At 41.2% G+C, this 24,118-nt stretch overlaps 1 protein-coding gene across 1 annotated transcript in view; it reads left to right on the plus strand.

Moving 5' to 3' along the window:
* Nucleotides 1–24,118, plus strand: part of TAF4B (TATA-box binding protein associated factor 4b) — a 118,069-nt gene that overhangs the window by 5,136 nt on the left and 88,815 nt on the right. The window contains 6 exon segments of the mRNA XM_060173639.1: nucleotides 835–980; nucleotides 4,318–4,425; nucleotides 11,408–11,569; nucleotides 11,663–11,785; nucleotides 14,473–14,562; nucleotides 16,685–17,287. Coding sequence (XP_060029622.1) covers nucleotides 835–980; nucleotides 4,318–4,425; nucleotides 11,408–11,569; nucleotides 11,663–11,785; nucleotides 14,473–14,562; nucleotides 16,685–17,287 — 1,232 coding nt within the window.

A 24,118-nucleotide genomic window follows, 5' to 3' on the forward strand; every position in this document is an offset into this window, starting at 1 on the left:
CATTTCTGAATAGTGGCACACCTGGTTGAACACCTTGGCTATAATGTGTAAGGACCTGGGTTCAAGCTTCTGGTCCCCACCTACAAGGGGAAGCTTCTCAAGTGATGAAGCAGTGTTGAAGATATCTTTCTGTCTCTCTCCCTTCCCTTTCCCTCAAGATTTCTGTCTCTATTCAATAAATTAATAGAGTATTAAAAATATATTTAAAATACTTTTTGTCATTTATGCTTGTTTTTTTAGGGAATGAGTTTGTTGGGACCTTGATGTTATCATCTTGGACAGGAATCCCAGCTATGAGTATTCTTACCTGTTCTATTTTTAATATATATATATATATATATATATATTTTAATATTTATTTTATTTATTTATTCCCTTTTGTTGCCCTTGTTGTTTTATTGTTGTAGTTATTATTGTTGTTGTTGTTGGATAGGACAGAGAGAAATGGAGAGAGGAGGGGAAGACAGATAGGGGGAGAGAAAGATAGACACCTGCAGACCTGCTTCACCGCCTGTGAAGCGACTCCCCTGCAGGTGGGGAGCCAGGGGCTCAAACCAGGATCCTTACGCCCGTCCTTGTGCTTTGCGCCACCTGCGCTTAACCCACTGTGCTACCGCCCGACTCCCTCTATTTTTAATATTTTAAGTAGCTTTGAGTGAAAACATTTTTTCATGTTATATGTGACAGTAAGAAGACATGGAATTTATTATATAGTAATCCTTTTATTCAGAACAAGTTATAGTATTGAAAAAAAAAGTATATGTGACCATGCTTCCTTTATTACCTGATATCATTTTTTTTTTTTTTTTTTTTTTTGGTCTCCTTTAACTCCAGGAACAGTTTTGATCAAAAGTAACACTGGTCAGTTGATGTTGGTGTCTCCTCAACCAGCTGTAACAAGAACAGAGACAACAAGTAATGCAACTTCAAATTCAACTGTACCAACACATACTCAAGCAGTCAAAGTCTGTACAGTGCCGGTAATATAACAACATTTTTTTACCTTTAGTTTTCTGTCTTTATGCAGCTATGTTTATATTTGCTAGTAAAATAAATGACAAATAAAAACACTTTCTGCTTAACTTCATCTGTGTAAGAAGGTGCACCTGGTTAAGTGCTCACATTACAGTGTGCAAGGACCTGGGTTCAGGCCTCTGGTCCCCACCTGCAGGGGGAAAGTTTCACAAGTGGTACAACAGGTCTGCAGATGTGTGTCTCTCTCCATCTCTTTTTAAAATATAATTAAGTGGTTCCCGAGGTGCCGCAGTGAGAAAGCTTTGGTCTCTCAAGCGTGAGGTCCCAAGTTCGATCCCTGGCAGCACATGTGCCAGAGTGATGTCTGGTTCTTTCTCTCTCCTCCTATCTTTCTCATAAATAAATAAAATCTTAAAAAAATTAAAAAAAAAAATATAATTAGAAAATTATTCATTTACTCATGAGAAAGACAGGAGGAGAGAAAGAACCAGATATCATTCTGATACATGTGCTACTGGGGATTGAACTTGGACCTCATGCTTGAGAGTCCAATAATGCTTTATCCACTGAGCCATCTCCCGGACCACTCTTTCCCCCTGTTTCCCTCTCCCCCCTCTCAATTTCTCTGTCTTTCTCCCTTTTTTTTTTTCCTTTTTTACCAGAGCACTGCTCAGCTCTGGCTTATGGTGGTACTGGATTTTGAATCTGGGACTTTTGAGCCTCAGGCCTGAGAGTCTTTTTGCATAACCATTATGCTATCTGCACTGCGTTAACACACATATACACACACTCTCTCTCCATATATATTTATCTTTATTTATTGGATAGAGACAGCCAGAAATTGAGAGGAAAGGGTATGATAGGGAAAGAGACAGAGAAACACCTACAACACTGCTTTACCACTTGAAAAGCTTTTCCCCTGCAGATGAGGACCAGGGGCTCGAACCTGAGCCCTTTTGCATTGTAACGTGTGCTCAACCAGGTGCACCACCATCCAGCCTGCTTTTAATTTTTTTTTTTTTTTGTATTATCTTTATTTATTGGATAGAGACAGCCAGAAATGGATAGGAAAGGTGGAGAGATACAGAGAGACACCTGCAGCCCTGCTTTACCGCTCATGAAACTTTCTCCCTTTGGTGGGGACCGGGGGTTTGAACCTGGGTCCTTGTGCATTGTAACATGTACTTTTAACCAGGTGTGCCACCACCTGGCCCCTCTATCTGTCTTTATACTTAGATTCTGTAGTCCTCCAGGGAATGTTCAAAGAGGCATTTGAATGTATCTTAACGTTGAAATAAGAGAACCAGAGTATTTCTTTTTTCTTGTGCTGGGAACGAATACAGGACCTCATACCTCTATGATACTGCTGAATGGCCTCCCTAGGCCAGTCTTGATTCTTTTTATTTTAGAGTGAGCTCGAGAGGAGAGGGGAATAATAACTATAATACCACTCCACCACCCATGTAACTTGGCCTGAAGCTGTCCTTGATGCTCCTAAGTGGTGCTAGGACTTGAACTCATTCTTAGTACTGGGTGAACTCTTAATTCATGGACAAGTACTGAGACTGAAGTTTACATCTGTATGTAAAAATATAAAAATACAGATATATAGTGGTCTGGGAGGTGGTGCAGTGGATAAGGCTTTGGACTCTCAAGCATGAGGTCCCAAGTTCAATCCCCGGCAGCACATGTACCAGAGTGATATCTGGTTCTTCCTCTCCTATCATTGCTCATGAATAAAATCTTTAAAAAATACATACATATATATATATGTATATATATTATTTTTTACCAGAGCACTGCTCAGTTCTGGCTTATGACGATGTGGGGGATTGAACCTGGGACTTGAGAGCCTCAGGCATGAAAGTTTCTTTGCATAACCATTATGCTATACCCCCACCCATATATGTTAATTTTTATCCATATCCTACATAGACTACCTTTAATAAATTCAGAAATATGCTCTAGTTATTTTTACATATATAGTAAACTTTAATAAATATTTAACATTTATTTTACCAGTGACAACACCAAAAATTTACTGCTCTTGGCAGCCATTTTTTCCTTTTTTTTTTTAATTCAATAGGACAGAGAGAAATTGAGATTGGATGGATGGGGAGATGGAGAAGGAGAGAGACTGACACTTGATTCACCACCAGTGAAGCATCATCTCCCCCCGCCTCCCGCAGGTGGGGGGGAATGGTCAAAGCTGGGTCCTTGCACTTAGTACTAGGTGCAGCCAACTGGCTGTGCAACGGCCTGCCCCTGTAGCATATATTTATTTTTATGAGCCACTGTAATTAGTTGAACAGAAGTACTGAGACTGATGTAACATTTTTGTTGAGTCAGGCTCATCCTAATGGAAGCTTGCATTGTGCCCCCCCTTCATACTTTACTAATTTGAATTATAGGTTCTCACTCATTTTTCTTATTTATCTGTTTGTTTATTTATTTATTTATTTTTTATTGCAACCAGGGCTATTTTGGGTGGCTCAGTGCCTGGACTACAACTCCACTACTACCAGCGGCTATTTTTCCATTTTTTTTCTCTTTCTATTTCATTTTGATAGGACAGAAGTTGAGAGGGGAAAGAGAGGGAGAGAGAAAGATAATCACTTGCAGACCTGCTTTGCTACTTGTGAAGCTTCCCCCTGCAGGTGGGGAGTGGGGGCTCAAACCTGGGTCCTTATGCACAGTGATAATGTGCACTTCACTGGGTGTGCCAGTGCCCAGCCCCCAAATGTTAATCACCTCTGTTACTGTATCTGTTGATAATTATTCTTCCTTCTCTTTCTAGTTGTTTTTTTTTTTAAATCTAACTCCTGTGGGCTAAGAGGATAGATTAGAGTACTATTGTTTATAACTAAATAAGAATCAGTATTTTTTCTGTTTGAGCCACAAAGTAAAGTTTCTATACTATATACTAAAGTCTAGTAAATATTTTAATGATGAAATTTTGTGATTATGCATTCTTAGAAATATGTAATTAGGGAGTTGGGCCGTAGCACAGCGGTTAAGCGCATGTGCCGCAAAGTGCAAGGACCAGCCTAAAGATCCCGGTTTGAGCCCCCAGCTCCCCACCTGCAAGGGAGTCCCTTCACAGGTGGTGAAGCAGGTCTGCAGGTGTCAAAAAAAAAAAAAAACACATACACACAAACAGAAATATGTAATTAGTATTAACTGGTCAACTTACTAGGTAGGTTTTTCTGAGAATGTTAAGGAAAGTGGTACGAATATAAGGTCAGCTATAAGAAAGAAGTTTGCTATAGTTATTTTAGTGTTTGATTGATTATTAAATCAGTAATAGTGATTATACTATCTCTCTTTCACCTTTACCTCCAGAATTCGAGTTCACAGTTAATCAAGAAAGTGACAGTGGCACCAATTAAAAAACTGACACAAATAGGAACCACAGTGGGAACCACAGTTTCGAAGCCTTCCTTAGTACAGGTAAGTCATGACTAAGTTGAAGCTATGTGTGTATTGGCTATTTCTTCTTCATTGTTTACCAGTTTCTGCCAGATGTATAAATCAGATGTATAAATCAGTGAGAGCTTGATAACAGTAATCCAGGGTAAGAACTGCGGGGCTGTATGGGAGCCTCATCATCACAGCAGATGATCAGTTTCACATGAATGTATTCAACTAATATGAATGCCTTTCATAGCCACTTGTTGGAGAAGCAAACCCTGTGACATTTTTGTGTGTAGGGTATTCAGGGGTGTGCGGAAAGGAAGCAGAGTATGGGTCTAATTAAATGCAGGCCCACTGTGGCTTCAGTCAAAGGTGGTGGGAGAAGTTTGGAGAAAATGTGGCCTGTCAGAGTTTCTCATTATTTTATCTTCACCCTCATTGGAATATGGACTCTGGATTTAAAAAAAAAAAATTACAAAGGGCAGATTTGTGCTGCTGCTGCTAGGATAGTCTAGTTGTTAAGACATGCCTGAAATTCCAGCGACCCAGGTTGGATCCCCAGCACCATCAAAACCAGCATCTACAAAGGTAAGATTGAACAGTGATGCTGGGAACAGCATTAAAATGATTCTTTTTTAAACCAGAGCACTGCTCAACTCTGCATTGTGGTGGTATGGGGGATTGAACCTGGGACTGTGGAGCCTCAGGCATAAGAGTCTCTTTGCATAACCATTATGCTATCTACCCCCACCCAATAATTCTTTAAGTTAATTTTTTGTTTTTACTGGAGCACTGGTTATAGCTCTGTGTAGCTCCCCTTTATTTATATATGTAGGAGACTGAATCTGGGCCCTGTGAGACTCAGTCATGAAAGTTTGTTGCACAAGCTATGCTAGTCTCCTGGTCCCAGAATAAAATATTAGAAAGAAATGCTGGGGCCGGGTGGTAGAGCACCTGCTTTGAACACACGTTACAGTGCGCAAGGACTTAGGTTTGAGCCCTCAGTCCCCACCTGCAGTGGGAAATTTTTGTGAGTGGTGAAGCAGGGCTACAGGTGTCTCTCTGTCTCTCTCCCTCTCTGTCACTCCCTTCCCTCTCGATTTCTGGCTGTCAATCCAATAAGTAAATAAAGATAATGAAAAAAATTTTTTTAAATTTTTGAAAAAGAAATGTCCGTAAGTGCTCTCTTTACTCTAGGAAAAGAAAAAAAAGAAAAGACTGTCTTCCTCACATTTCACTGAGTTTTATTTATTTTCATAAGTGAGAGTTTGGTTATCCCCAAGGAACTCTTCCTATCAGTCCTGAAAAGTAATCATAAATATTACCACATCAAACATTTTTGCCTTCAGGGTTATTGCTGGGGCTCAGTGCCTGCACCATGAAACCACTGCTCCTGGAGGCCATTTTTCCCTCTTTTGTTGCCCATGTAGCCTTGTTGTGGTGGTTGTTGTTGATGTCGTTTGTTGTTGGATAGGACAAAGAGAAATGGAGAGAGGAGGGGAAGACGGGGAGAGAAAGACAGACACCTACAGACCTTCTTCACTGCCTGTGAAGTGACTCCCCCCACCATAGGTGGGGAGCCATGGGGCTTGAACTGGGATCCTTATGCAAGTCCTTGTGCTTTGTGCCATGTGCACTTAACCCACTGTGTTACAATGACTCCCCATCACACATTTTTTTCTTTTTAACCAAAGCACTGCTCATCTCTGGTTTATGGTGACAGGCCATCTGGGCCTCAGTCATGAAACTCTTTTATTAGAAAATCTCCAAGAGAATTCAGAGGAAGCTGCAAGTAGTCATGTCTGTGGAGCAGACTGAAGATAGGAATAATTAGACATCTGCTTATTCTGCTTAACTTGTACAACAAATTGTACTAATCTTAAATGTAGTTTTAAACTACCATTTTTGTTTAACACTTCATCTTTTAGTTCTAGTTTTCATTGTTAATCACATCAGTTTTTAATTTCTTTCCCATTTTTATCTTCACAACTAGGCTTTCCTTTGTTAGAAAGTTTCTGTACTCTAGCCATAGCTCTAGATGTTATAGTGGATTAAAATGATTAGAAGTGTATTTTAAAGCACTCATCTTGAGTATTTGCTCTACTCGTAAGGTGGGAACTTTTGGTGTCATTCATACTCACCTTGCGAATTGACTTTTGACTCCTTGTGATAGAAAGTTTAGTCACTTTTTATCCTGCAGGTGGTGCAGTAGTTCTTTTTCAATAGAGAGTGAAACAATTGGAATTCTCTGAAAAAGAGGCTGATTTTTATTTTATTTTTTAAAAATATATTTTATTGATTTGTTATTGGTTAGAGACAGCCAGAAATTGAGAGGGAGACACCTGCAGCCCTGTTTCACCACTCGTGAAGCTTTCCTGCCTGCAAGTGGGGACCAGGAGCTTGAACCCCGGTCCTTATGCACTGTAATGTGTGTGCTTAACCAGGTGTACCACTGCCTTGCCCCAAGAGGCTGATTTTTTTTTTTTTCAGATAGAAAAAGCAAGAGAGTCAGAGAGAAAAGGAAAGAAACTAGTTTGTTTCAGTGTAATGGTGGCTGCGTTGCATACGTGGTGAACCAGTGCACTTTCTTTTCTTTCCTTTTAAAAAAAAAATATATATTTTTCCTTTTTTTGCCCTTTTTTGTTGGTATGCTTCTAAAAACCCCTTCTGTTTCATTAGTTTAATCCCCCCTGCTTAACACTATTTTATTTACATAACCACTGTATTCTATTTACATAACCACTGTTAACAAGCACCACCCTCCCTCCAGGGCATTGGTGGTTCAGTGGTAGAATTCTCACCTGCTCCCTCTCCTTGTCATACCCTGATTTTCACCAGTCACTTTTCTCTCCACCCTCTCTGCTTCGCATCCTGTTCCCACCCTACTGGGCTAGTATATTTATAAGGACAAGATTGTTTGTAGTTTTAGTTTAGCTTAGCTCGGGTTAGATTGTGCTGCATTCTGCATGAATAAAGAGATACTGCCTACAGCTCAACCATGAGTCCCGGGTTGTCTGTTACCCGCCCGTGAAGCCAGCCCATCGAAAACAACATATGGCGCCTACAATGTGGGATGGGACCTGTGCAACTCCCAGATAAGTGAAGACTTTGCCTACCTATGCGCTATGGTCTTCTCTTCTGCTTACGAAGAGGTTTGCCAAAGCCTCTACTGTTTCATCATGAGACAGTTACTCTGTCTCTGGAATATTTTGCTCTGGGCCACACTTTGTTTCCCTGACCGGGAACTTTGGTTTCTTGTGACCCTAATCAGAGAGCTTGGGAGATGCACTGAGATTTCTCCTTGGACTTTCTGGATTCCCTCTCCCATGTTTCCTGAGGAAAAGGACTACATTTTGCTCCAGGCCACAATTTGGTTCTTTATGACCGTGATCGTAGACCTTGGGATATGCATGGGGATTTCCCCTGGGACTTTCTGGACTTCTTGAATGTTTCCCATGGAGAAGGACTACTTTAATTTGAAGAGCATTCTCGAGTACCCTGGCAGTCCCCAAGAATGGAGACACGTGGTTAGTTCTACTCTCCTGATTGGATTCTTTCTTTGATGGGAAGACACTTTTAAAAATGGGTGCCTGAAGCAATCCAGCAGGAACAGTCAGAAGCACCCTAAATGGAATTTCGAGGAGCTTTTTGGACTAGGACGCCCTCCGGGGACTCTTGATGCTACATGATGAGATCTGTTTCATAAGAGAGTGATTTGAATGACTGAATTTTTATTTGATATTGACTTTAAAAAAAAAAAGCTGGACACAGCCATGATTTCTAGAGACATCCAGAAACAATCCAAAAAATTGTTTTTTCCTCCTTTGATTTCTTTTTTACGTCTTGGCATAAATCTGAAACGTTTAATCCTGAAACGGCATGAGTTATGGGCAGGGCAGATAGTGGAATGATTATGTTAATTATTCTCATGCCTGAGGCTTCTACCGTGATTCTTCTGTTTACCTTTCCACATTTTATTGAGTTTAAACTGTTTCAACAACTTTAAATTCATACTAGAAAGGACTTCCAATTATAATGGAGTTATCAATTATAGTAAACTTTTAATCTGCTACAAGTTTTGTTTGACAAGTAAGTGAATTTCAGTTGTCACCTGAAAAAGCATCTACTCAAATGGAATTCCTGGAAATCCATTTGGATCCTGTTCTCTGACATTGCCCACAAGATGGGATGACTACAACACATCCCCGGAAACCAATGATGTGACCTGGCACGACCTGAAGAAACAGATTCACAGACTCCAAAGATCACTCTCTACAGAAAAGCAGAATTCTGGTGGTTGACATTCCCCATCGAGACAGACATGCAGCGTTTCATCCCTTGGCATTTTCTTCTGTGGTCAGCTACTTTGGACTGACACCTCCATCGGACTTACTGGTACACGCTGCTGTGTTTCTCAAAGATTAACTTCAGCCAGTTGCCTTGAGACTTTATAGGCTATGTCCCCTCGCCTGCAGGCTCTGTTCCCAGAGACAGAAAACTCTCCCTCCTTATTAGGTTATGCCCACAGAGGCAGGAAACGCCCTTTGAGGCAAGAGATGCCCTCAGAGGCATGAAGCGCTCCCAGAGGCAAGAAATGCCTTTTCGCCTGCTAGGCCTTGCCCTTTGAGGCAAGAAACGTTCCCCTTGGCATCACACTGGTTATTGCTGCTCGCCTATTTTGTTTTCCATGTCTTATGCCAGTTCTTTTGAAAACGCCTGTACGATACAGGTTTCTGTTCACCCCACAATCCTGATACTATGGCCATTAGTTAAAAAGAAAGGGGGAATTGTTGGTATGCTTCTAAAAACCCCTTCTGTTTCATTAGTTTAATCCCCCCTGCTTAACACTATTTTATTTACATAACCACTGTATTCTATTTACATAACCACTGTTAACAAGCACCACCCTCCCTCCAGGGCATTGGTGGTTCAGTGGTAGAATTCTCACCTGCTCTGCCCCCTCTCCTTGTCATACTCTGATTTTCACCAGTCACTTTTCTCTCCACCCTCTCTGCTTCGCATCCTGTTCCCACCCTACTGGGCTAATATACTTATAAAGACAAGATTGTTTGTAGTTTTAGTTTAGCTTAGCTTGGTATAGATTGTGCTGTGTCCTGCATGAATAAAGAGATACTGTGTACAGCCCAGCCATGAGTCCCGGGTTGTCTGTTACCCGCCCGTGAAGCCAGCCCGTCGAAAACAACATATGGCCCCCATCTGTCTCCTCTCGTGAAGCCAGCCCGACACTTTTTATTGTTGTAGTTATTATTACTGTTGTTGTCATCATTGTTGGATAGGACAGAGAGAAATGGAGAGAGAAGAGGAAGAGAGGCACCCGCAGACCTGTGATGGCCTGTGAAGCGACTCCACTGCAGGTGGGGAGCCGGGGGCTCAAACCGGGATCCTTACACTGGTTCTTGCTTCGTGCCATGTGCGCTCAACTCACTGCACTACCGCCTGACTCCCTCCTTTTTTTTTTTTTTTAAGATTATTTATTTCAATCCCCCACACCACCATAAGCCAGAGCTGAACAGTGCTCTGGTAACAAAACAAACAAACAAAAAAATTAGAAAGGTAGGAAGAGAGAGAAAAAGCATCATTCTGATACTTGTGCTGCCAGGGATCAAACTCAGGACCCCAGGCGGAGGTGCACTGGGTTAAGCACACAGTACAAAATGCAAGTATCCCAGTTTGAGTCCCCGGCTCCCTACCTGCAGGGGGAAGCTTCACAAGTGGTGAAGCAGGTCTATAGGTGTCTGTCATTCTCTCTCCCTCTCTGTCACCCATCCCCTCAATTTCTCTTTGTCCTTCCCAATAAAGTGGAAAAAATGGCCACCAAGTGAGTGGATTTGTACTGCTGGCACTGAACCCCAGTGATAACCCTTGTGACAACAATAGTATTCTGTCTACAGAAATTGAGAGAGGGAAGGAGGTAATAGAGAGGGAGAGAGAAGGCAGGGAGAGATAGCATAATGGTTATGCAGAAATTCTCATGCCTAAAGTTTCAAAGTCCCAGGTTCAGTTCCCTGTTACCACCATAAACCAGAGCTGAACAGTAAAATGAGAGAGAGAGAGAGAGAGAGAGAGGGAGAGAAATAGAGAAAGAGAGAGATAGAGACAGACAGACACCTGCAGCACTGTTACACTACTAGTGAAGTTTTTGCTTTACATGTGGGACCACGGGCTTGAACCTGGATCCTTGAGCACTGTAATGTGAGAGCTCAGCCAGGTGTGCCACTGCCTGGCCACAACCAGTGAACTTTTCAGGTGAGTCATTTTGTTGGCTCAGGCAGTCATCTCTTCCAGTGTGAAAATAATCTTAGCACACTTTACAGTACTTATTGTTCTAATAGTCTACATAAAGGCAACTTAAAATAATGTAAAATAATCAGTAGTTTTAATGCTTCTGAAAAGGCAGAAAATTTTCAGCAGAACAAGTAGTTTCATATTTTCATAGAAAGGCACAACATTGCAAATAATTATGGAGTAACAAAAAGTTGAGGATATTTATTTGGTACTTTTTCAAAGTTACCCAAGGGACATTAGCTTTGCTTTTTACCGACAGGAGTCAGGTGGCAGGATAAAGAATTTGCTTTGGGGGCCTGGGCCACTACCTACTTCGTAGACCAGACAGACAAGTCACTATGTGTAGAGACCAGGATTCAAGCCTGTGTGTGTGTGTGTGTGTGTGTTGGTGCAGTGCTGCAGGTGTCTTTATTTTTTTCTTCCCTTCTCCCTTTCTGTGCCTCTCTCTCTCTGTGGGAGGGGGACAGGAAGGAAAAGGCTACTGGGAATAGTGGAGTGGTTGTGCAGGCACTGAGAGAGAAAGAGAATTTGATGTCAGCTTTCAGTCAATGAAAAGTAGTTGAGAATGTAACTGAGGCCTGTTAGAGTCCAGACCTCTTAGAACACCTGTGTTGCCTTAGAGAGTAGAGTATAACATAAAAGCTGAGGCACATATTATGAAGACTTTACCATGATAACTTCATATTTCAACATCCACTACTTTTTATTTCAGTCTGTGGCTGTGCCAGCCAATATTGTCACAGTTAAGCCTGTGAAGTCACTGCATACTGTAGCTGCTCTGAAACCTTCGAGTTTGGGGGTGTCACCTGCCGTCTCAGCTGAACCCAGCCTCAACACAGAGAACTTAGCAGCTACTCAAGCAAAACTTCCTCCAGTAAGTTCTCACTTGTGCCAATCTGTGTCTGTTTTACAGATGTGTTTGAATTTTGTTCTTGAGCCAATAATTGTGTTTGTACTTCTATACTAGATGATGTTAGAAAATGTGAAGAAATGCAAGAATTTTCTTGCAATGTTAATAAAACTAGCGTGCAGTGGATCACAGTCCCCAGAAGCGGGACAGAATGTGAAGAAGCTGGTGGAGCAACTTTTGGTAAGTAAATTCTTTTAAACTTGAAAACTATAAGATGCATGTGTTGGGCGAGGGTGGTGTCACACCTGGTTGAGTGCACACGTTACCATGTGCAAAGACCCAGGTTCAAGCCCCTGGTCCCCATCTGCATGGAGGAAAGCTGCAGAAATGGTAAAGCAGGGCTGTAGGTTTCTCTCTCTCTCTCTCCATCTTTCTCTTTTCTTCTCTCTGTTTCTGTCTCTATCCAGTAAACAAATATTTTTTAAAAGAGAATACATATTAAATTTTAAAAATATTAAAATATTTAAAAATATTAAAATATTTTTAAAATAATAAGTATTTTAGAATAATGCTTTTTTACTTTTTTGCACCTAGGCTTTCATTTGAACTTTGTGCTTGCACAAGTCTACTCCTGATACACTTAATTTTAAAAAAAAATTTATTTATAAAATGGAAACACTGACAAGACTATAGGATAAGAGGGTTATGGGAGTTGGGTGGTAGCACAGCGGGTTAAGCGCAGATGGTGGTGCAAAGCTCAAGGACTGGCGTAAGGATAACGGGTACAATTCCCAACATCAGAACTCCATATCCCATCCCCTCCCTTGATAGCTTTCCTATTCTTTTTTTTCTTAAAAAAGATTTTATTTATTTATGAGAAAGATAAGAGGAGCAAGAAAGAACCAGACATCACTCTGGTACATGTGCTGCGGGGGATCGAATTCAGGACCTCATGCTTGAGAGTCCAAAGCTTTATCACTGCGCCACCTCCTGGACCACAGCCTTCCTATTCTTTAACCCCATGGGAGTATGGACCCAGGGTCATTGTGGAGTGCAGAAGGAGGAAGGTCTGGTTTTTGTAATCGCTTCCCCGCTCAACATGGGCATTGGCAGGTGGATCCATACTCCCAGCCTGTCTCTTTCCCTAGTGGGACAGGGCTCTGGGGAAGCAGGGCTCGAGGAAACATTGGTGGGGTCATCTTCCCAGGGAAGTCCAGTTGGCATCATGCTAGCATCTGGAACCTGGTGGCAAGATTGAGGCCCTCACACAATTTTCTATTCCTAGCTAGTAGGTGAGAGGTAGGTAGTGAGGGAGAGAGACAGAGAAGTCATCTGTTTTGAAGCTTTTTCCCTTGGTTCTGTAAATGACTTTCATGTCTAAGATTCTGCTGTCCTAGGATCAGTCCCTAGCACTACTATAAGCCATAACTGAGCGGTGTTCTGGTCTGTCTCTGTATCTCTCTTTTAAAAATTTATTTATTTAAAAAAATACTTTACTTTTGAGAAAGATAGGAGGAGAGAGAGAAAGAACCAGACATCACTCTGGTACATGTGCTACTGAGGATTGAACTCAGGACCTCATGCTTAAGAGTCCAATCCTTTATCCACTGTGCCACCTCCTAGACCACTAAAATTTATTTATTATTGAATAGAGAAGAGAGAAATTGAAAGGAGAGGGGCAGATAGAGAAGGGGAGAGAAAGAGACATCTGCCACCCTGCTTCACCACTCGTGAAGCTTTTCCCCTGCAGATGGGGACTGAGGGCTTGAACCTGGGTCCTTGTGCACTATAATGTATGTGCTTAACCAGGTGCGCTACCATCCAGCCCTAGAAAATTCTTTTTTAAAAAAAAAATTTTTTTTATTATTTATTTTTCCTTTCGTTTTTTTCCCTTGTTGTTGTAGTTATTATTACTGTTGTTGATGTCATTATTGTTGGATAGGACAGAGAGAAATGGAGAGAAGAGAGGAAGACAGACACCTGCAGACCTGCTTCACCGCCTGTGAAGCGACCCCCCCACAGGTGGGGAGCCAGGGCTTGAACCAGGATCCTTATGCCGATCCTTGTGCTTTGCGCCATCTGCACTTAACCCGCTGTGCTACTGCCCGACTCCCGAAAATTCTTTTTAAGTCGTAAGAAATTATTGAATTTAGGACCATAGTTACAAGTATTCCAAAATTGTAATTTTGGTTTGAGAATTTTTATTATTAGCAACAAATACTATTTGTTATTTTTTTACATTCAAAGCCTAGATGGTTGTATTGTTTGATAAAATGTCTATCAATGTCTATGAGTCTAACAGCCAGAGCTGGTCTGACAATCTTTCTTGTAAATAAAGTGCTAGTTCAGCTAGCACTCAGTTATCAATTGCTTTACCTTGAGCATCTTACTTTATTTTATCTGCAGTAGAAATACTTTATGTAAAGAGGCCCTGCCCTGGTCAGGGAGCCCAGGATTCCCACACAGACATGGTGGGCCTGGACCTCTAGTGGGCCTCTTTCCTTATGACTGAGTGATCTTCCTGTTCCAATTTTCTATTTTGAGATAGAGATGAGTTATAGGGAACTCTGGATATAGGAGATAGCACAGCACTACTCAGGATCCATTAGGCTTCCCTACTGCAATCTTTGATGCTCACACTTGAGTCTGGAGCTCTAACACACATCTTCGTGCACAGCAAGGCCTGTGCTGTTCAACTCTCGCAGCACCCAGGTACCACCATAGGAAGCTTGGCATAGTGAGACCGTCTGATCGTTCTTCCACTTTAGTTTTTAACTGATATGAGAACCAGAAGAGCACATGTGTTGATAGGGATTAAAATCAGTACCTCATGCTTGAGAATCACATGCTTTATCTGCTGCGCCACCCCCCTGGGCACTCCTCTTTTAATTATTGTAGACTTGACAGTGTTTTCTTTCGTTCCTCAGGATGGAAAAATCGAAGCAGAAGAATTTACTAGACATCTGTATGTTGAGCTCAAGTCTTCACCACAGCCTCATCTCGTTTCTTTTCTTCAGGTAGAGTTATGTGTAGCTTGAAGAAATGGTTCTTTCTTTCTTTTTTTCTCTCTCTCTTTCTTTCTTTTTTTCTTTCTTTCTTTCTTTCTTTCTTTCTCTCTCTCTCTCTCTATCTCTCTCTCTCCCCCCCTTTCTTTTTTGTTTCTAGGGTTATCACTGGGGCTCGGTGCCGGCACTACAAATTCACTGCTCCTGGAGGCTGTTTTTTCCTTTTTGTTGCCCTTGTTATTTATCATTGTTGTTATTGTTGGATAGGACAGAGAGAAATCGAGAGAGGAGGAAAAGACGGGGGGGGGGGGAAGATAGACACCTGCAGACCTGCTTCACTACCTGTGAAGCGACACCCCCCCCCCCCCGCCCGCAGGTGGGGAGCTGGAGGCTCGAATCAGGATCCTTGCACTGGTCCTTGCATTTTTTTTCTCTCTTTAAAATTTATTTATTTTTATATTTATTTACTTATTTTCCCTTTGTTACCCTTGTTGTTTTTTATTGTTGTAGTTGTTATTGTTACTGATGTTGGATAGGACAGAGAGGAGGGGAAGAGACACCTGCAGACCTGCTTCACCACTTGTGAAGCGACTCCCCTGCAGGTGGGGAACCGGTGGCTCGAACTGGGATCCTTCCTCGGGTCTTTGTGCTTAGCACCACATGTGCTTAACACGATGCACTACTGCCTGACTGCTCTTTTTATTTATTATTGGATAGAGACAGAGAAATTGAGCAGGGAGAGGTGACTAAGACACCTGTAACTGCATCAACACTCATGAAGCTTACCCCCCACAGGTGGGAACCAGGGGCTTTTACCTGGGTCTTTGCACACTGTAATGTGTGTGCTTAGCCAGCTGTACCACTACCTGGCCCCCTGGATTAGATTTCTTTAGTAAGGTAATGTAAAATTTGAGTTTTTAGCTGTGATAGCAATTTGATATGGTATACATATATATGTAAATTGTTATTATTGTTTTTTTTGCCTCCAGGGTTATTGCTGGGGCTCATTGCCTGCACTACGAATCCACTGCTCCTGGAGGCCATTTTTTCCCTTTTGTTGTCCTTGTGGTTTATCGTTGTTATTATTATTTTTGTTATTGATGTCGTTGTTGTTGAGTAGGACAGAGAGATATGGAGAGAGGAGGGGAAGACAGAGGGAGAGAAAGATAGACACCTGCAGACCTGCTTCACCGCTTGTGAAGTGACCCCCCCTGCAGGTGGGGAGCTGGGGGCTCGAACTAGAATCCTTGCACAGGTCCTTGCGCTTTGTGCCATGTGCGCTTATCCCACTGCCCAGCCCCCTGTAAAATATTTTCATAGGCTAATCCCTTTGAACTGGAAAACATTGGTAAAATAGAAGTAACTTGTGACCATACCTTAATTATTTTATTATTTAGTGTTTGAATACAGTGTAAGACCTTTTGCAGCATTGTAACAACTCATATGAAATACAAAGTCTGACTGGAGAGGTAGCACAGTACTTATGCAAGATTCATGGGAGGCAGTGGCGCACTGGGGGTTAAGCACTCATAGTACAAAGTGCTAGGACTTGCAGAAGGATTTGGGTTCGAGCCCCTGGCTCCCCACTTTTAGGGAGGACACTGTAAAGTGATGAAAGAGGTCTGTAGGTCTCGGTCTCTCTCCTCCCCCCCCCGCCTTCCTCCTCCTTTCCCTATCCCTTCCCTCCCTCCTCCTCTCAATTTCTCTGTCTATCCAATAAAACAGAGTAAGTGACCACCAGGAGCATTGGACTCGTAGTGCTGACACCAAGCTCCAGTGATAACACTGAAGGCAAAACAACAACAACAAAAAACCTCATGCCTGTAGCTGAGGCCTCAGAATTCTTAAAAGGAGCAAACATTTAAAACAAATATACGTACCGGGGTAAGTACACAGTACAAAGCGTAAGGACCCATGGAAAGATCCTGGTTTGAGTCCTGGCTGGCTCCCCACCTGCAGGTGGTTGCTTCACAGATGGTGAGGCAGGTCTGGAGGTGTCTGTCTCTCTATTTCGCCCTCTTAATTTCACTCTGTCATATCAAAAAAAAAAAAAAAAAGTAAAACTTGTTTAAACGTAGATTTCTTTATGCTGTAGCTACTTTGTTTAAACATTTTTTTTTCTTCCTTATTCTAGAAGAGTATGATTGCCTTGCGACAACTCATTCCTAACCCCCAGAGCTTTATACAGCAGTGTGTTCAGCAGACATCTGGCGCGGTAGTCCTTACTACTTGTAACACGATAGTTACACCTTCTCCTGTGGTGACAACAGTTTCCTCACTACAGCCTGAAAAGTCCATGGTTGTTTCTGGAGCGACAACACCCAGAACAGTGCAGAGTTCACATGCTGATCCAGGGGGAGCCAAGCCTGGAATTGTGACACTTCATCCTGTGGGTGCAGCTGCTGTATCAGGAGGTACAGCAGCAGGAAATGTGTTGCTGCAGACTCAGAAGCCGCTTGTGACACCCGCACAAAATGCAGTGACAGCAGTCTCTCTTCAGTCAGAAAAGCCAGTGATCTCTAGGACAGCGGTGCCACTGGCCCTTCCATCAGGAACTTTTGGAGTAGCTTCATCAGCAGCGATTTGTCTTCCTTCTGTGAAGCCTATTGTTACGACTGCTGGAATGACTTCTGAGAAGCCTGTCGTTGGCGCTCCAGTTCAGATCAGACTTGCACAGCCAAGTCCTCTTGTTTCACAACCAGCTGGTATTCCACAGGCAGTTCGAGTCAAACAACTGGTGAGTAACATTTCATTTCTCCCTCAGATTCTAATTTTGAAAAATTCAAATGATAAAAGCAAGGTGGGCAGGCTCGATACTATAATGGTTATGCAAAAGACTTTCATGCCTTTTCAGAGCTAAGCAGTGCTTTGCTGTTTCTTTCTCTGTGTCTGTCTGTCTCTCATTAAAAAATAAAAGAAATAGGGGGTCAGGCAGTAGTGCAGTCGGTTAAACGTACAATTGCAAGGATTGGCGTAAGGATCCTGGTTTGAGCCCCTGGCTCCCCACCTGCAGGGGGGTTGCCTCACAAGTGGTGAAGCAGGTCTACAGGTGTCTTATCTTTCTTTCCCCCCCTCTCTGTCTTCCCTCCTCTCTCAATTTCTCTCTTTACTATCTAACGACAACATCAATGGCAACAATAACAACAAGGGCAATAAAAAATGGGGGAAAAATGGCCCCCAGGAGCAGTGGATTTGTGTTGTAGGCACTGAGCCCCAGCGATAACCCTGGAGGCAAACAAAAAAAAGAGAGAAAAATAGTTTTTTTCTTTTTTTAACCAAAGCACTGCTCAGCTCTGGCTTATGGTGGTGTGGGGGATTGAACCTGGGACTTGGGAGCCTCAGGCATGAGTCTCTTTGCATAGCCATTATGCTATCTACCCCTGCCCAACTACTTTTGTTTTAAAAAAAGGGGAGGGGAGTGGGTGGGGTACGAGTCATACTTGAAATCACAAGGCCTAGTTTAAATCCTGGCTCAACTTCTTAAAAACAAGAAGAAAAGCACTTTCTTCCAGGGAGTAGGAATATCCCTAGAATGTGATGTGGATTTTCTAAGTCACTGCTAAGCTGGCCCAAGACTAATAAAATGACCACTTATTTGACCAGTTTATAAAGTTTGACCAGTTATAAAGTTTGACATATTTACTTTGCTTCTCCTCCTATTCACACACAGATGCTCATATTTTTCCCTGAACATTTCCTAGCATTATACTGTGTATATTTTAGGGCTTTTTTTTTCCATAATATATATTATTTTGCATAATTGCAATATTGTTAACATAGGAAGTTAATATTGGCTTAGTATTTACACAGTTCCAACAACAACTTTAAATTTTTTCCCTCTCTTATCCTATGGTCTTGTTAATATTTCTATTTTATAAATTAAAAAAAAAAGGAAAAACATTTTTTTAGCACCATAGTCTCATGTAAAAACTCCTGCCTAACAGCCTCCTCATGCCAACCTTTTTATTTTTTAATCTATAACAATTCTAGCTATTTGTGCTTGCTCATTTACTCATATTGTAATACTTTATTTTTTTTTTTACTCAAAGCATTAATGGTTTACAGTTGACAGTGAAATACAGTTGTTGGATCTTGTGTAACATTTCTTAGTTTTCCACAGGACAGTCTAGTGCCCCTCCATCCTCCTGCAATACTTTCCAAGTGTACAGGCTGATTGTCTTGCAGAAAGTTCTTTGTCAGGGTTGTTACATATTGTGTGACGTTTTTTTTTTTAATCCTTTACAGTGCAATCATTGACATGCATGCAGTTTCATTATGTAATAATAGGCCCCTAGAGTTTTCTTCCTACCCACCCTTCTCCTCTCTCCCCAGAGTCCTTTACTTTGGTGCAATACACCATGTTCAGTCCATGTTTCACTTTGTTTATATTTCTTTTTTATCATCATCATCATCATCATCTTGCTTCCAAAGTTATCGCTTGGGCTCGGTGCCTGCACTACGAATCCACTGCTCCTGGAGGCCATCCTTTCCCATTTTGTTGCCCTTGTTGTAGTTATTGTTGTTATAGATGTTGTTGTTGGATAGGATAGAGAGAAGTGGAGAGAGGAGGGGAAGACAGAAGGGGAGAGAAAGATAGACAAACACCTGCAGAGCTGCTTCTCTGCTTGTGAAGCGACCCTCCCTATCCCCGAAGGTGGGGAGCTGGGGGTTTGAACCGGGATTTTAGGCTGGTCCTTGGCTTTGCACCATGTGTGCTATCGCCCAACCCCCTGTGGATGTTTCTGAAAGTGATGTGTGAGGTTAAGAGGAGATAGGGAAGTAAATGAGTAAGAAGTTGTGATTTTGCTGAACTTGGGAGATCAGGTGCTTTGTTGTGAAATAAATCTTACTTATTGATACAGTGTTTAGAATCTTATTTAAGACAGGTTTCATCAGAATATTCAGTATTGTTAATCTCTGGTGAATTAAACTTTTTTAAAGTTTTGTTTATTTTTATTTGTTTATTTTGACCTCCAGGGTTATTGCTGGGGTTTGGTGCCTACAGTACAAATCCACTGCTCCTGGAGGGCATTTTTTTCCATGTTGTTTTTATTGTTGGATAGGACAGAGAGGAATTGAGAGAGGAGGGGAAGACAGGGGGAGAGAAAGAGACACCTGCAGACCTGCTCCACCACTTGTGAAGGGATTCCCTTGCTGGTGGGGAACCGGGGGCTTGAACTGGGATCCTTGTGTCTGTCTCTGTACTTCACACCATGTATGCTTAACCCTGTGCGTGACCGCCCGCCCCCATGTTAAGTTTATTTTTAATGAGAGATACAGAGATAAAGACCAGAACATTGCTCACTTCTGGCATATGGTGGTGCTGGAGAGTGAACCTGGGATTTCAGAGGCTCAGATATGCAAGTTTTTTGTATAACCACTATGCTGTCTCACCAGCTCCAGTATCGTGTTCTTTAAATTTTAAGTTTTCTCTAATAACATATTTTTGCTGATTACTATTTTATAAACCTGTAAACTTTTTTTTTGAAACTCTGTTTTTCTTTATTCTGTTTCCTGAGATAGTAAAAAACCTTTGTTAACTTGTTAGCCTTGTTTGTGTGATCAGAAAGATTGTGTGTGTGTTTGTTTTTTTTTAAATTTATTTCTTTATTGGGGAAGTAATGTTTTACATTCAACAGTAAATACAATAGTTTGTACATGCATAACATTCCCCAGTTTCCCATTTAACAATACAACCCCCACTATGTCATTTATCATCCTTCATGGACCTGTATTCTCCCCACCCACCCACCCCAGAGTCTTTTACTTGGGGGCAATATGCCAATTCCATTTCAGGTTCTACTTGTGTTTTCTCTTCTGATCTTGTTTTTCAACTTCTGCCTGAGAGTGAGATCATCCCATATTCATCCTTCTGTTTCTGACTTATTTCACTCAACATGATTTTTTCAAGGTCGATCCAAGATTGGCTGAAAACGGTGAAGTCACCATTTTTTACAGCTGAGTAGTATTCCATTGTGTATATATACCACAACTTGCTCAGCCACTCATCTGTTGTTGGACACCTGGGTTGTTTCCAGGTTTTGGCCATTACAAATTGTGCTGCCAAGAACATATGTGTACACAGATCTTTTTGGATGGATGTGTTGGGTTCCTTAGGATATATCCCCAGGAGAGGAATTGCAGGATCATAGGGTAGGTCCATTTCTAGCCTTCTGAGAGTTCTCCAGACTGTTCTCCACAGAGGTTGGACCAATTTGCATTCCCACCAGCAGTGTAGGAGGGTTCCTTTGACGCCACACCCTCTCCAGCATTTGCTGTTACCTTTCCTGATGTATGACATTCTCACAGGAGTGAAGTGATATCTCATTGTTGTCTTTATTTGCATTTCTCTGACAGAGACTTGGAGTATTTTTTCATGTGTTTCTTGGCCTTTTGGATCTCTTCTGTGGTGAATATTCTGTCCAAGTCCTCCCCCCATTTTTGGATCGGGTTATTTGTTGTCTTGTTGTTGAGTCTGGCAAACTCTTTATATATGTTGGTTATTAAACTCTTATCTGATGTGTGGCATGTAAAGATCTTTTCCCATTCTGCGAGGGGTCTCTTGGTTTGGGTAGTGGTTTCTTTTGCTGTGCAGAAGCTTTTTAATTTGATGTAGTCCCATAGGTTTATACTTGATTTAGTCTTTTTTGTAATTGGATTTGTTTCATTGAAAATGTCTTTAAAATTTATGCAGAAAAGAGTTCAGCCAATATTTTCCTCTGAGTATTTGATAGTTTGTGGTCTAACATCCAAGTCCTTGGTTTACTTGGAATTTACTTTTGTATTTGGTGAAATAGAGTGATTCAGTTTCATTCTTCTGCATGTTTCAACCCATTGTTTCCAACACCATTTGTTGAAGAGACTCTGCTTTCCCCATGTAATAGTCTGGGCCCCTTTGTCAAAGATTAGATGTCCGTAGGTGTGGGGCCTCATTTCTGGGCTCTCAATTCTATTCCACTGGTCAGTGTGTCTATTCATGTTCCAGTACCAAGTAGTTTTGATGACAGTGGCCCTATACTACAGTTTGAGATCTGGGAGTGTGATGCCTCCAGTTCTGTTCTTTTTTCTCAAGATTGTTTTGGCAATTCTAGGTCTTTTCTGGTTCCAGATAAACATTTATAGCATTTGTCCTATTCTCCTAAAAAATGTGCTTGGGATCTTGATGGGGATAGCATTAAATTTGTAGATGGCTCTGGGTAATATATTCATTTTGATGATGTTAATTCTTCCAACCCATGAACATGGAATATCTTTCCACTTCTTTGTGTCTTTTTCAATTTCTTTTGAGTAGTGACTCATAATTTTCAGTATACAAGTCTTTCACTTCCTTGGTTAGATTTACTCCTAGATATTTTATTGTTTTTGTTGCTATAGTAAAAGGAATTGATTTCTGGATTTCAATTTCTTCTAACTTAGTGTTTGCATAGAGGAATGCCACTGATTTTTGAATGTTAATTTTGTAGCCTGACACCTTACTGTATTTCCTGATGATTTCCAAAAGCTTCTTGCTGGATTCCTTAGGTTTTTCCATGTATACTATCATGTCATCTGCAAATAAGGAGAGTTTGACTTCTTCTCTTCCAATCTGTATCCCTTTAATTCTTTGCTCCTGCCTGATTGCTATGGCAAGAACTTCCAACACTATGTTGAACAGTAATGGTGATTGTGGGCAGCCCTGTCTTAGTTCCTGATCTGAGTGGAAATGCTTCCAGTTTTTCACCATTGAGTATGATGTTGGCTGTAGGTTTGCTATATATAGACTCCACTATCTTCAGGAATTTTCCATCTATTCCCATTTTTTGTAGTGTTTTGATCATAAAGGGATGTTTTATTTTGTCAGAGGCTTTCTCTGCATCTATTGATATGACCATGTGGTTTTTGGTCTTTCTTTTGTTGATGTGGTGGATCACATTGATTGATTTACATATATTAAACCAACCTTGCATACCTGGGATAAACCTCACTTGGTCATGATGAACAATCTTTTTGATATACTGTTGTATCCGGTTGGCTAGAATTTTGTTCAGTATTTTCGCATCTATGTTCATCAGAGATATTGGTCTGTAGTTTTCTTTTTTGGTGTGTCCCTGTCTGCTTTTGGTATCAGGGTGATGTTGGCTTCATAGAAGCTGGCAGGGAGTATTCCAGTGTCTTCAATCTTCTTGTTAAGTGTTAGTTTAATTCCACTGTGGTCTGAGAAGATGCTTGGGATGATTTCAATGCTCTTGAATTGGCTGATGCTGTCTTTGTGGACTAACATATGGTCTATCCTTGAGAATGACCCATGTGGATTTGAGTCAAATGTGTATTCCCGTTTCTTGGGACGAATGACTGAAAATGTCTACTAGTTCTAGTTTGTCTATCTCCTCATTTAGCTCCCTCATGTCTTTATTGATTTTCTGCCTGGAATATCTGTCAAGTTGAGAGAGTGGGGTGTTGAAGTCCCCTACTATGATTGTGTTACTGTTAATATATTGCTGTAGCTCTTTCAGTAGAAGTTTGATGTATTTAGATGGCTTCTCATTGGGTGCATAGATGTTAGTAATTGTTAAGTCCTCTTGATTGACTGATCCTCTGAGCATTAAGTAGTGTCCATTCCTTATCTTTTTTAATCTTATCTATTTTAATGTCTATCATGTCAGATATGAGAATAGCTGTTCCTGCCCTTTTTTGTGGGCCATTGGCTTGTATGATAGTTTTCCATCCTTTCACTTTAAGTCTGTGTTTGTCTTGTTGAGTTAGGTGGGTTTCCTGTAGACAGCATATTGTTGAGTTGTGTTTTCTGATCCATCTTCCTACTCTGTGTCTTTTAATAGGTGAATTCAGGCCATTGACATTTATTGATATCAAAGATTGAAGATATTTTAACGGCATTCTTGTAGAGTTTTAGAGTGTTTTGATATATGTCCTATTTGTGGTGGTCTGGTTGTTTATAGGAGACCTTTCAGAACTTCTTTCAGGGCAGGCTTGGTGATGGTTGATTCTTTCAACTGTTGCTTGTCTGAGAAGGTTATGATGCCTCCATCTAGTCTGAATGACAGTCTAGCAGGATATAGTATTCTTGGCTGAAAGCCTTTCTCATTGAGCACTCGATAGATATCTTGCCATTCTCTTCTGGCCTGTAGTGTTTGTATAGAGAAGTTTGCTGCTAATCTTATGGGTTTTCCTTTGTAGGTGACTCTTTGTTTTTCTCTTGCAGCCTTAAGGATCCTTTCTTTATCCTTATTCCTTTCCATTCTAAGTATGATATGTCTTGTTGTCTTTAGGTCTGGGTTAATTCTGTTTGGGACCCTCTGGGCTTCTTGAATCTTTATGTCTTTGATGTTGTCTAAACTAGAGAAATTTTCAGCTATTATGGCCTGGAAAATGCTTTCTTTCTCTCCTTCTCTCTCTTCCTCTGGTATGCCAATAATGCGTATATTGTTTCTTTTGAAGTCATCCCATAGGACTCTGTTGTTGTTTTCAGCATCTCTTAATCTCTTTTTGAGATCTCTTACTTCTTTTTTAGTTGTCTCTAATTCATCCTCAATCTTGCTAATTCTGTCTTCAGCCTCATAGATTCTATTCT

Source organism: Erinaceus europaeus, chromosome 15 (assembly GCF_950295315.1).
Source record: "Erinaceus europaeus chromosome 15, mEriEur2.1, whole genome shotgun sequence".
NCBI lineage: Eukaryota > Metazoa > Chordata > Mammalia > Eulipotyphla > Erinaceidae > Erinaceus > Erinaceus europaeus.